This window comes from Cherax quadricarinatus, chromosome 9 (assembly GCF_038502225.1).
Source record: "Cherax quadricarinatus isolate ZL_2023a chromosome 9, ASM3850222v1, whole genome shotgun sequence".
Lineage (NCBI taxonomy): Eukaryota > Metazoa > Arthropoda > Malacostraca > Decapoda > Parastacidae > Cherax > Cherax quadricarinatus.
This window is the reverse complement of record NC_091300.1, coordinates 48460537-48474051: the sequence shown is the minus strand read 5'-3', so window position 1 is coordinate 48474051 and position 13515 is coordinate 48460537. Positions and strand designations below refer to the sequence as shown.

The 13515-nt window shown below is 42.9% G+C and overlaps 1 protein-coding gene across 1 annotated transcript in view; it reads left to right on the top strand.

Moving 5' to 3' along the window:
• The window catches only part of LOC128686023 (uncharacterized), a 128309-nt gene that overhangs the window by 33077 nt on the left and 81717 nt on the right, over window positions 1-13515 (top strand). Inside the window, exon 2 of the mRNA XM_070083421.1 lies at window positions 7503-7649. Within this exon, the coding sequence (XP_069939522.1) occupies window positions 7647-7649 (3 nt within the window). The 5' untranslated portion in view covers window positions 7503-7646. The remainder of the gene's footprint in view (window positions 1-7502; window positions 7650-13515) is intronic.

Sequence of the window (13515 nt, the reverse complement as noted above, 5' to 3'; positions counted from 1 at the left end):
TAGGGGCTTCTTGCAGTTCTTGATGAACACGGAGTTCCATGAGTCTGGACCTGGGGCAGCGTGCATGGGCATGTCATTTGTCGCCTTTTCGAAGTCATTTGGCGTAAGGATATCAGATTGGTTTGCGTATCAAATTCTGTGTCTCTCACATAAAAAAATCATTTAGGTTTTCGAATCTGTCATCTGTCATCCTGCTTAGTGAAAGAGAGTCATTACTCTCGTTTCGCTGTCACATGTATTGCATCAAACACTGATCTCTAGCAAGAAAAGGTGGTGTGACTGTAACTGGTACACATTGTACTTCATACGGATCCAATTAAACTGTTTATTCGGCAGCAAGAGTGGCTATCAACCTCTCTTCTGGGAGGGCTGAGTCCCTCAAGTCCCTCAGGGGGGCTGAAGACGGTTGAAAGGGCGGAGAGATTCCCGCTTTCTGGCGAATTTTCCCCACACAACAGGTGTCTTAAGGAAACACGTCCTAATGTTTTCCAGCCGTACCGGGGATTCGATCTCCGGACCGCAGTGTGTGAGTTGAGCGTGCTAGCGATCGAGTGTAATGTGTTTGTGCCGAGTGTGGTGATGATAAGCAGGTTGATGTTGGGCGTAATATTTCTCCTAAATGCAGTGAATATAATGAAGGTAGTAATGTCGATGATGGGTATCTAGATGGGTGGCGATCTTGCTTCTGAGAACCCTTTCAAAGATTTTTATGGTATGGGACGTTAGCACTATCGGTCTCTAGTTCTTTGCTATTCCTTTACTGCCCCCTTTGTGGAGTGGAGCTATGTCTGTTATTTTTACAGGTGTGGAACGACCCCAGTGTCCATTCTCCCTCTCCATAGGATGCTAAAAGCATGTGATAGGGGCTTCTTGCAGTTCTTGATGAACACGGAGTTCCATGAGTCTGGGCCTGGGGCAGAGTGCATTTGTCGCCTTTTCGAAATCATTTGATCTCCAGACCGCAGTGTGCGAGCTGACTACGTTAGCGATCGAGTGTAATGTAAGTGGTTGTGCCGAGTGTGGTGATGATAACCAGGTTGATGTTGGCCGTAATACTGCTTCTAAATGCAGTGAATATAATGAAGGTAGTAATGTCGATGATGATAGTTATAGTGATGAGTGTAATGATAGTGGGGGAGGGACTGCCTTCTGTCATACATTCACAGACGAACAGTGCCGTGCTCTCTTTAAACAAATACTCCCACGAGGCCTCAAAACTGGAAGTTCTCTTAATAAACTCATGGAGCAGGGTAACACTGTTGATATTGATAATGTGTGCTATTTACATTATTTTTTCATAATTCTGAGAAACTAAGCAATATCTCTGGACTTCTATAATGGAACAAAGCTCGTACAAACTTTCTATATTAAGCTGGAATATTGCATCACTTAGAGAAAGACCTCCTGACCTTCACCATAAAGTAACTTCTGAACCCAGTGCAGAGTCCCTGAAAAATCCAAGCATCCCTAAATTGCCATCATTCGTTACATATAACCTCAAATCTAATAACTCTTGTGTTTTATATACTAATCACTTCTCCATCAACTTCTTGCAAATAAGAAAGCAGAGGGACTTCAATACCATGGTGTTAGGATTTATATTGGGAACTCTGCTCTCAACATATTTAACTTGCATGTTCCTGCTGATAAGTTTAATTACATGGAGCTCCCAACTTGTGCTCAGTCTGAACCTACTCTTATTATTGGAGATTATAATGCAAGACAAAAGCATTGGAAACTCACAGTTTGGTAATCGTAATGGTAAACAACTGTTGTTACTCGTAAGCAGTCATGATAATGTACAAATTGTAGGTGACCTTGAACCCACACATATATGTGGAGGCGTCCTTGATCTGTGTCATGGCTTTAATATTACTTTTGCCAGCTGTAAGTCTTCCATTGTAAAAGAAATATCATCAGATAATTTCCAAAGAAAAACCATTCTAAATTTTGGTAATGCTGCCATCTCTGATGGGATATTCAAACGGAAACGTTTTCATGTTCCTCCTGATCAGTAATGATGACTTTGTCGCACATATTACAGAGTGGTATAATTCCTATGAATATTCTTCTAGTATAATTCTTGTGATATAATTCCTTTGAATATTCTTCTGTTGCAATATTTAGAACTACATAGAACCATAATAATCATACATTCTCTAAAAATCATGCCTATTAAAATGATCCTAAACTTCGAATATAGAAACGTACTTCTTGCAGATTAGGCTTTGCCTATAGAAAATATCGTACCCTTGAAATGCTGATGCTCTTTCAAACTGCCCTTGCTGCTGCCAGGGAGCGTATGACAGAACTGCGTCAAACAGACTAGGAAAAAATTGTCAACGGTCGCAATGTTCACACCCCACTTAGCCGGGCATGGAGGGATATAAATAGAATTAATGGTTTTCATGTCTGGTATTGTGGTAATATTAAAATTTTGCAGATGTTGTATTTTGCAAATATTAGATCATAGTTTGAGTATACTGCACCACTACTTGCTCTTGTGTCTGACTGGAAGCTTGGACGGTTGGAAAAACTACAGATCGAAGTAATGAGGATCGTTCCAGGATGTCCTCGTACTGACAAAATTTGAAAAATTCGGAAAGAACTTGATATTCCAAGCTACAAATATCGTGTTACTGAAAGACATGTTTTCATTGGTGTCAATATGCTCAAACAAGCCTATAAGCCCTCCAAACTTTCCTCAGCACTATTGAACACTTTTTCAGATGGATCGAAAAAGCTGGAACTACCTCCGCTTGAACCAGATACATGATCAGTGTTAGGTAAGGGAACAGTGGCACTTCCCTGCTCCATGTGAAATTACCCCATTCCAAACTACCCTCCCTCCATTTCCCCCCAAAATACTTCTTAAATCACTATCAAAGCTTCGCCTTGAAGCCAAACAAGATGCCTTAAGCTGTATTGATAACTTAGTCACAATGCACACTCTTTCACAAATTATTTTTATGTTCATAGTTCTGTTCACCAATCCTGGAGTGCAGCTGATAGCGATGCTGTTGTCATACAGAGAGATGGCTCTCATAAAGAAATTAGAGCACGCATCAGTAACTGGGCCTCTAACCTTCCAACAGAACTGTTTGCCATACTAGCGCTTAAATACGTCCATGTATCGAAGGTTAACACTAATTGTAACCGATTTCCTCTCATCTGTAAATGCTCTTAACTCATTAAGTATAAATTATGGGGTGTTTGCGTCAGAAGCTAGACACAGGTATGCTAGGATTGTATACAGTGGTGTCAGAGTGCACCTTCTGTTGATTCCGTCTCACATTGGTCTTCAGATGCATGATGGAACCGATGAATTGGCTAAGTTACATGCTTTGACAGAGAGAGAGTAGATTACAATATTGGCTTGTCAGTCAGCAGTTTGAGAACTATAAGACGAAAAGAACCTCGAATGAACTTTATTGGTTTTAGGAGCCACATGTCTATGGTGTGTCCAACAAAATAAGCACTCTTGGGTGTCACTAGTGCCCGGCTCCGGCTGGGTTAAAAGTATCTTTGGGAGGTTAATGTAGACCAAACGAAATATAAACTTTGCCAGATAGACTATTGTCACATCTTGCGTCATTTTGTATTGGAATGCGATAAAATTGATGAATTCAGAGACAACTCACTCAGTAATGTTCAAGAAATGTCAAAGTATTTTATCCATAGTGGTATATTACAAACCATTTTGGAAAAATACCCTGACTTTACTCACTGTAAATAAAGCAAATAATTGCATTAATACCTCATTGCAACTGTGATCGGGTGTAGACGTGTGAATAACTCATTACCTTTGTAACTTGTTCAGCTATCAAAATTTTGCAGCCTAGTCTCTGGACCCATTATGTACCTCTGTAATCTCTTTGACTACCTCCCACAGGTTGTATATGGGGTCCATAATAAAGATATTAAAGGAACTCCTTATCTTGAACTGGCTCATGCTATGACAGGCTTTGGCACGTGCAGGCAGTCCATTCCACTCCTTTATTGTTGTACAGTAAAATATGTCAGAAGCCTGACCACCGACTGTGGGTACTACATAGTTGTGTTCCCTTCCCCTAGTACTATACATACCTTAGTTCCCAGCCTTGACAAATTGGCAGCAATATATTCTGGACACTATGAACAATTTTATGAACGTGATTTAACTTTAGTTGTTTTACTCTGCAGCATTCAATATATCCAGTTATTGTAATACATAGTGGCCTATACGCTCTTTTGGACCCAGGTCCAAGATGAATCTCACCATTTTGTTCTGGGTGATTTGTAGTCTATCTTTCAGATTTTTGTTAAGGCAGAGTATCATGAAGAGTAAGAGTAATCTATTTGTCATTGTATTAGAGCTAGACTTAGGGACTTGCGAGTCTCTGTAGGTAGATACTGTGCCTGTCTGTAGAGAAACTTTAGTCTGGCATCGCTTTTTTTACTACATTACTCCCTGTCAATTCTTCTGACATGCTTGGGTGAAAAGGGATTCTCAGATATTTCACCAAGGATACCTTGATTAATCTGTTTTTCTTGTCAAAGAGTAGGGGTTTCGTTTTCCTGAGGTGTAACGATGATTTGTTATCTACTGACCATTTGCTTCAGGACTCTAGTTCTAGTACATTAGTAATATCTTGTGGGTCTGTACCTGAAACTAACAGAGCACTGTCATCTGCATACAATAGATAGGCAGGTCATTTACATAACATAGGTACAATAGGGGATCCAGAATACAACCTTGGGGAACCCCACATGCTATAGGTAGGGGTTTCGATTCTGTCTTGTTGAGCTTGACAATTTGTATACTGTTCCTCAGGTAGGACTTAAACCAGTCTCTAGAACCTCTGTCGATAGCTTATAGTTTCTTACATAATATAGTTTACCGTGGCTTGGTCTAAGACCAGGCCTAGTGGTGGACCAGGGTCTGATCAACCAGGCTGTTATTACTGGCCGCACGCAAACTGACGTATGAACCACGGCCTGGCTGGTCAGGTACTGACTATAGGTGAATGTCCAGTGCCTTCTTGAAGGCAGCCTGGGGTCTATTGGTAGTGAATCTTATGTATCTGGGAGACAGTCGAACATTTCTTGGGCCCCTGACACTTATTGTGTTGTCTCTCAGTGTACCCGTGGCGCCCCTGCATTTCATTTGGGGAATGTTGCATCTTCTGCTGAGTCTTTTGCTTTCATAGAAAGTGGTTTTCGTGTGCAAGTTTGGTACTAATCCCTCTAGGATTTTCCAAGTGTATATTATCATTTCTCTCTCTCACCTGCGTTCCAGGCAGTACAGGTCGAGGGACTTCAACCTTTCCCAGAAAATTAGGTGCCTTATCGTACTTATGTATGCCATGAAGGTTCTCTATACATTTTCTACGTTAGCAATTTCACCTGCCTTGAAGCGGGCAGTTAGTGTACTCCAGTATTCCAACCTAGAGAGAAAAAGAGATTTTAAGATAATCATGGGCTTGGCATCATTAGTTTTGAAGGTTCTCTTTATCCATCCTATCACTTTCCTAGCAGATGGGGTAGATACATTGTTGTGATCTTTGAAAGCGAGACCCCTCTGGCATTATCACTCCCAGGTTCTCCCCATTACTTTTTTGCTCTATTGTATGGTTAGAATTTGTTGTATACCCTGATACAGTTTTAATTTCCTCAAGTTTTCTATATCTGATTAGTTAAAATTTCTCTTCAATAAACTTCATGTTGTTTTGAGTTGCCCATTTGAAGATTTGGTTGATGTCCGCCTGGAGTCTTGCGGTGTCTTCGATGGAGGACACTATCATGGCAATTCGGGTGTTATCCACAAAAGAAAACACGGAACTATGGCTTACATCTCTGTCTATGTCAGTTAAGAGGACGAGGAATAGGATGGGAGGGAGTACTGTGAGTTGTGGAACAGAGCTTATAACTGTTGCTGTCTCAGACTTTACTCTGTTTTACTATTACTCTTTGTGTTCTATTTGTTAGGAAGTTATAGATCCATCTACCTATTTTTCTTGTTATTCCTTTATCACGCATTTTATGCGCTATTACACCAAGGTCACACTTGTCGAAGGCTTTACCAAAGTCTTTGCATACGACAACTGCACTTCCTTTATCCTCTACAGCATCCAGTACCTTGTCATAGTGGTCCAGTACCTGGGACAGGAAGGAACAACCTGCTCAAAACCAGTGATAATCTTGTGAAGTTGGCTTCTTTCCTTAATTAAATATATAAAACGAACCTTAACTAGCTTCAAATTTATCTTCATCAGCTTCCTCACCTTTCTCAGCCTTTTCAGAATTAAAGAGAATTAATGGATAATGGCTTGGCTTACAAGCACATTCTGACTACCTTGATCTGCACTTCACACAAGTAAAAGTTTTTCCGTGTCAGCAATAGGGTTATCACGTTTTCTTATAACTTCGATTAACTACTTAGATTAATAGATGGTTCCACTACGATCCCGCCTCATCCTGCTTCCACTCACCTGACTACAGTATATAAGCAACTTCTCCGGCCATATGTTGCACTTTCAACAAGAGTAATGGACCGAACACATCGATTCCAGGCTGAGGGACTGATTACCTCAAACTCCTCCTCTCCTAACCCATTTCTACTTAGTATTGGATTGATGAAGCCACTGTGTGGCGAAACGTTTCCTAAAGAAAGATTCACATACGTTGCATATATATAATGTACACGGTGGCCAGTTGCCTGATGGCGAAAGCTCTCACTTTACACGTTGAATGTCCGGGTTCGATTCTCGGCGAGGGTAGAAACGTTGGGTGTGTTTCCTTACATTGGTTGTCTATGTTCACCCATCAGTAATAATGGGTACCTGGGTGTTAGTCAAATGGTGTGGGTCGCATCCTGGGACAAAACTGACCTAATTTGCCCGAAATGCTCTGCATACCAAGGGGCTTTGTATGTAGGAGTATGTCAGTGATGTCAACTAGGCCTGTATACCTTGTACAAGTACTTGTGGAAAAAGATAGTATTATTATAATTACATTAAAATGTCTGAAACGTGGAAAGTTTATAGACAAAATACAGAGGACACAGAACACACAGAGGCTGTAAACAAACTGAAGAAAATGGCACGTAAACATCCAGCTGCTGAGCACCTCATGCCAAAAAACTGCCAGATTAGCAAAATAGGTGCCAAATTAATGAAAATGGGTATAATTGAAAGCCTCCATATTAGCAGAACGCTGAAAAGTGAAACGCCATAAAGCGGAGTTTGCCTGCATGTTAGCCCAAACAAAAGATCAGAAATTAGCTGTTCCTATCAGGCATTTTCTGAGACAGGATTGTTTTTATACTGCACACACTCACTGTACAGACATTCTCTCATGTGTAGGCCAACATTTACTACCTAGAGCATATTTGAGGGCGCTGTCGCTGATTAACACGTAGATATACATATGTTACACTGATCCTACTGACATAGATCTATGTGAGTGACAGTGGAAGGGTTAGTACTTGACCAGTATAATTAAAATAATTATCTTTAACACAGGCAACATCACGTCCAGGTCCACTGATAATCAACGACAGGAAACACCACGCCATCTCACTGTTTGGCCCCAACAACAGGCAACATCACTCCAGTCCCACTGTTGACCACTGAAGAAATTCACATACCACTCACAGCACATTAAAAATGGTAAGGACAATTTAAATACCACTCACAGCACAATGATGGGTAGGACAATTTAAATACCACTCATAGCATATTAATGATGGTAAGGATAAATCTTGTGTACTCAGTGTGGTGTTTTTGTAGACAGCCTGTACTGTCTGCACAGACAGCCTATGCTATCTGCCAGCTTAGTTCATATTTCATGGCACTAAGGTGTTGCCCTCTCTAGGACTGCCCAGGTCAGTGGGACGCTGGTCCCACTCAGACTCACTCACTCAGCGGTCTAGAAGCAGACACCAAGTCTACTCCCTCTCTCCCTCGTGGGCAGGCCCTCCAGGGTCATGGGCACGAACACACAAGCCTGTGGTTTTGTGGTGATTTCTGCATCCAGTGTGCATGTCTCCATGAATAACAAAAAAAAGGCACAATACCGTGACTGGAAGATACACAAATAACCCGCACATAAAAGAGAGAAGCTTACGACATTGTAAAATGCTCCAAACTTCAGAACACCCGTGACTTAACCTGACTCCTCATTTTTTCTTTTTCTTTTTCTTTTTCTTCTTCTCCCTCTTCCCCTTTCCTCTTTCCTTTTTCTCCTCTGGGTTGTCTTTCTCTCTTCTGTCTCGTGTTTCTGTTCCTTCTTTATTTCACCACTTCCCCTTTCACGCACCTCTGTGCACTTGCTCTCCCTCTGTGGGCACCTAGCTCTCTTGCAGTGCTCCCCTTCCTTTGTATTTGACTGGCTCGTCCTCCTTATTCCCCACTTCTACCACTACCACTACTACCTCTTCTACTACTACTACTACTACTACTATTGATGAAATTAAGACACACGTGCGGTGTCTTTGTTGTGGACGTTTTGCCATCCAGTGGCTGGCTGGATGGTGAAACGTCTATGACAGAGATGCCCGGGTGTTGCGCATGTGTCTTAATTTCATCTTGTCGGTATTATATACCATTCTTGTACTACTACTACTACTACTACTACCACCACCTCTTCCTGCCTATATATAGCCGTCCTGCTCCTCTTCTGGTTAGTGTGACTTTGTAAATGGTCCAAGTCGGACCGAAACGTAGTCGTAAGCTTCTCTCTTTTATGTGCGGGTTATTTGTGTATGTCTCCATGGTTTGTGGGAGGAGAGGAGGAAGTGGCCAGATCCTCCTTCGCCATACACTCACCCACACTACCATACACCACCATGCAATCACTCCCTCTGCTGTGTTTTCTGCTGTTTTCCATGTGAATTCATTGCCAGAGCTGTGTATCCGAGTGCCCGAGGCCACTCGAAGCCACGTTGATCAGCATGCCACATAGATCACGACGCCATGTGGATCATGACACCACGTGGGGAGTGGACGATGTCACGTGGATCTACAAGCCACGTGGGTTACCAAGCCAGATGTCCCAGGCCACATGCTGTGATCTGCTGCCCACATTGCACTGACGTCACCGATGCTGCTGCCCGACTTCATGACATCACGATGTCTGCCTGACGTCACCTTGAGATGTCTGCTGACGTCACAGTGCTGCTGACGTCACCTCGAAATGTCTGCTGACATCAACTCGCGACGTCATGCCTGATGTCACATCAAGTGTTTCAGTAATTATGTCAGTATTGTCGAGAAGATTGAGAGAAGATACATGTCATGTTAATTAATTCCTCTCAGTGTTCTCACATGTTCGTGTATAGCTTAGTGTCAATTTTGTGCACAGAGAAGCATCATTTGCTAGTTAAGCCATGTTGTACCGCATGTACCACGGGTGTGTGTAAAGTTTCCCATATGTCCAGTGTGGTCTGCACCCAGATCACTTTGTTGCCTGTCACCCGGTGTGACCAGCACATTTGACAGCTGATATTAGTCAGCTCTGAGCCCGAGCCCCCTTGTACAGAAAGCTCCTATGCTTGTCATTCATAGATGTTCTGCAGAATCGTACCTGCTACGATTTCCATCGAGATTTGTTTCACTTAACCTCCAGACCTTCAGAGTTTAGCTATATGTAGAGAAATAAGTCTGGGAATGCTTAGACTAACCTCTACTACAATTCCAACTGTCGAGAGAATGACACTCGTCAAGCCGCAGTTAGCCCTGTCGGCAGGCACTGTGTCAGTCTCGTGTCACAAGCTTCAGTGAGCTCCTGCACAAAGATGTCACATTGACTGCTAGCTCGCTCACTGCAGTCTGGTGTATTCTGTTATGACTCCCAGATGTTTCGCCGAGTCTTCTCTGCCATGACTCACCCTATGCTCGCTGGCAGTGACAGCCCCAGCGACAGTACCAGTCGAGAAATGTCCTTAGTCGCTTGCCAGAAGAAGTCCTGCCCAGTTGCCGAGTACTAACGACGCCTCACTCGAGGGCACCAGCAGGTCATGCCCCAGGTTGAGTGAAACCCTGCAGCGACTCCTACGATGACTGCTTCACCGTTCCAGAGGAGACCATACCCTGTTACGTCTCAGCTCAGCTGCAGCGATGTCTCCTGTGTTGCAGTATCTGTCTAGATGCAGGAAGGCGTGCAGTGATGCCCATCGATGCTCACTGCCTATGACCACGATGTTTAGCACACCCCACATGTTTTTTTTCTTCCATCCCAGTAGGAAGTTTTTTTTTCCATGTCCATGTATATATATATATATATATATATGTATATATATATATGTATATATATATGTATATATATATATATATATATATATCTGTATATATATATTTATATATATATATCTATATGTATATATCTATGTATATATATCTATATATATATATATATATATATATATATTTATATATATATGTATATATATATATATATATATATATGTATATATATATATATATATATATATATATATATATATATATATATATATATATATATAGTGCCATGCGCTGGCGCTGGCAAGACGTGTGGCGGGCTAGCTGCGGGATTTTCAATTATAAGTCCGGATCAACGAGGCTGACCAGGTTAAGACTCAACAGGACTTATTGTGAATACTCTGGGAAGATTCCAGTGAAGCGAGAAGACATTTCAAAGCACCGTTTCAAGGTAAATTGTGGAAATGTTGTGCAGTTTGTGAATGTTGGTGAGTGGTGGTGGTAGTGAGGAAGACGGCCAGTGGAGGTGTGGGGGAGTACAAGGCCTACACTGTTTATGAGTACCGGCCAAGATTATCGTACATACAAACCTCGAAAAGCTCTTATAAAAACATCTATATCCAGCACCATGCACCATGCTTCCAGTTAACGTGGAAATGATTGTGTCGATGCATGGACTTTTTAAAGGCTTATGTTATGGAAAAACAATGTGAAATTAATGTTAACGAGGGAGTGACCAGTCAGTGCATCCACCCCCACTTCACGGGGGTGGGTGGAAGAGGTGGGATGTGTAACTAGATGGTGAGTGAACACATTGGTTCAGCAGTGCCCATACCCACATTGTTCATAGTGTACATGGGAAACAAATAAAGTTATGTGTATTGTAAGACAGTGTGAACAATATATAGTGTGCAAGTCCATGTGTATTGTACTCCCCGGGATAACCCCACTCAACCTGCGCCTCCCCCACCTAATTCCCAAGGGAAGTTTTCCCCTTCCCCTCCCGGCCCCTCAAACTCCACCAGGCCACCACGGTCAAGTTCACTACCTTCCACGCACCATACCCACCCAGCATGTCATATTCCACTCCTATTGTCTAGTCTAGCAGATGGATGCCAACCAGGAGGAAGCAAGCAGCCAGGGAAATGGCACGGCTGGCAATACTAGGAGAGGCAAGTGTCGGTCATGCTTACAGCTTCGTTGTCTCAACTCTAATGGTTTCCTCCGCAAACACGGTAGTTGCCCTGGTTCAGGATGTCCTCCTGTGGAAAGTGATGATCCAGAGCCACCTCAGGCACCTGAACCCACTCCAACAGATTTTATCTCATCAGACAATCTCTTGGAAGCAATCAAAGCAACAGGTACGAGGACACTCACACATATTCCCAAAGCAGCCCGTCCACACGCAGCTGGGAAACTTACAGACCTCCTGAAAAAAGTAAACGATGGTTCCACTATCTTAAATGCTCCACCAACCATCAAGGCATGGCACAACTTGCTACTTTTTGGCAATGTCTGCTTAGCTGTGCCGGAAAGAAGGGGAAAGAGGCTAGCCTCAATGATAATTAAATCCTTAAGAGATTTTCCTAGAGTTAATAACCTCATTCACCTTCCCCACCAACACAAAAAAGGGAGAGGCAGAACCCCCACTCACTCTACTGACAGTGAAAAAGTCAGAGTCCAGGTGAGCGAGAAAATTGAAGAGGGCAACACAGTGGGGGCAATCAGAATTATTACCAGTGAAGATACAGTTGCTCCCAGGGATGCTGACACGGCTGAAGCACTTAGAGGAAAGCACCCTGCCAGGGAAACCAGTGGCACCAACAGTTCCAACACCTCTGTCCCCACTATGGAACCATTGATTGTGGAAGACTCAGACATTTACAAAGCAATAATGTCGTTCCCATCTGGCTCTGCTGGGGGTTACACTGGAATAAGGCCACAGCATTTAAAGGAAATGGTTAATCCAGTTATTGGGGAAATTGCAGAGACACTGCTTTCAGAGATCACAAGGTTCGTCAACAATTCCTTGGCTGGTCTGATTCCTGATGAAATTAGACCTTTCTTTTTTGGTGCAACACTTTGTGCACTTAAAAAGAAGGATGGAGGAATTCGGCCAATTGCAGTAGGCAACACGTTACGCCGCCTCGTATCCAAAGCTGCTGTCCGAAGTATTCGTGCACAGGCAGCCATGATGCTTCAACCAAACCAGCTTGGCTTTGGGGTCTCTCAAGGAAGTGAAGCAGCGGTTCATGCAACAAGGGCATATATCAACAACCTGCCTGAGGACAATGCAGTGGTAAAATTAGATTTCAAGAATGCGTTCAATCTCCTGAAAAGAGACGTGGTATTAGCAGCAGTACAAGAACATTTCCCTGGTCTCTTCCCTTTTGTTTCAGCTGGGTATAGCAAGGAATCAATGCTTCTCTTTGGAGAGCATGAAATCACATCATCGGAGGGTGTCCAACAAGGAGATCCTCTTGCACCATTTCTCTTCTGTATTGCAGTTAGGGAAATCACAGTCAGACTGACCAGCGAGCTAAACATCTGGTTCCTAGATGATGGCACACTAGCAGGTACAAAGGAGTCCCTCCTACATGACCTTACACAGGTAATGACACGGGGACAGGAAATGGGTCTCATCCTGAATCCATCCAAATGTGAAATCATCTCAGTCAGTCAACAAGTGATAAATGCAGTGAGATCAAAACTACCAGGAGCAGCAGTCATTGCCCCCACAAATAGTGTCTTGCTAGGAGCACCTCTGGGAAGCAATGCCATTGACACAATTCTCAGGAAGAAATTGGAAGAGTTAAGGAGAATGGAACAACGAATAGGCAATCTGGACACCCACGATGCCTTGTACCTTCTCACAAAGTGCTTGAGTCTGCCCAGGTTGACATATTTCCTAAGATGTGCACCTTCATATGATAACCCTATACTGCACGAATATGACAGTATTCTGAGGCAGATTTTTACGAAAGTACTTAACCTTACTCTAGAAGACGGGCAGTGGAACCAAGCTACACTTCCAGTCAGACTAGGAGGCATTGGTGTCCGCAAGTCATCACAGATTGCGTTACCTGCTTTTCTGTCCTCGTGTATTGCATCCAGAGAGCTTGTAGCAGCGATTCTCCCTGAACATCTTAGGGACAAGATTGGAGCCCAGGACCAAAAATTCATTGACGGAGCAATGATCTGGGATAATCTAACGGGCTCAGAAACCAGACCTGCTCCCCCCAACAACTACAAACAATCGCACTGGGATGGTCCAATAGTGGAAAATATAGCCTCA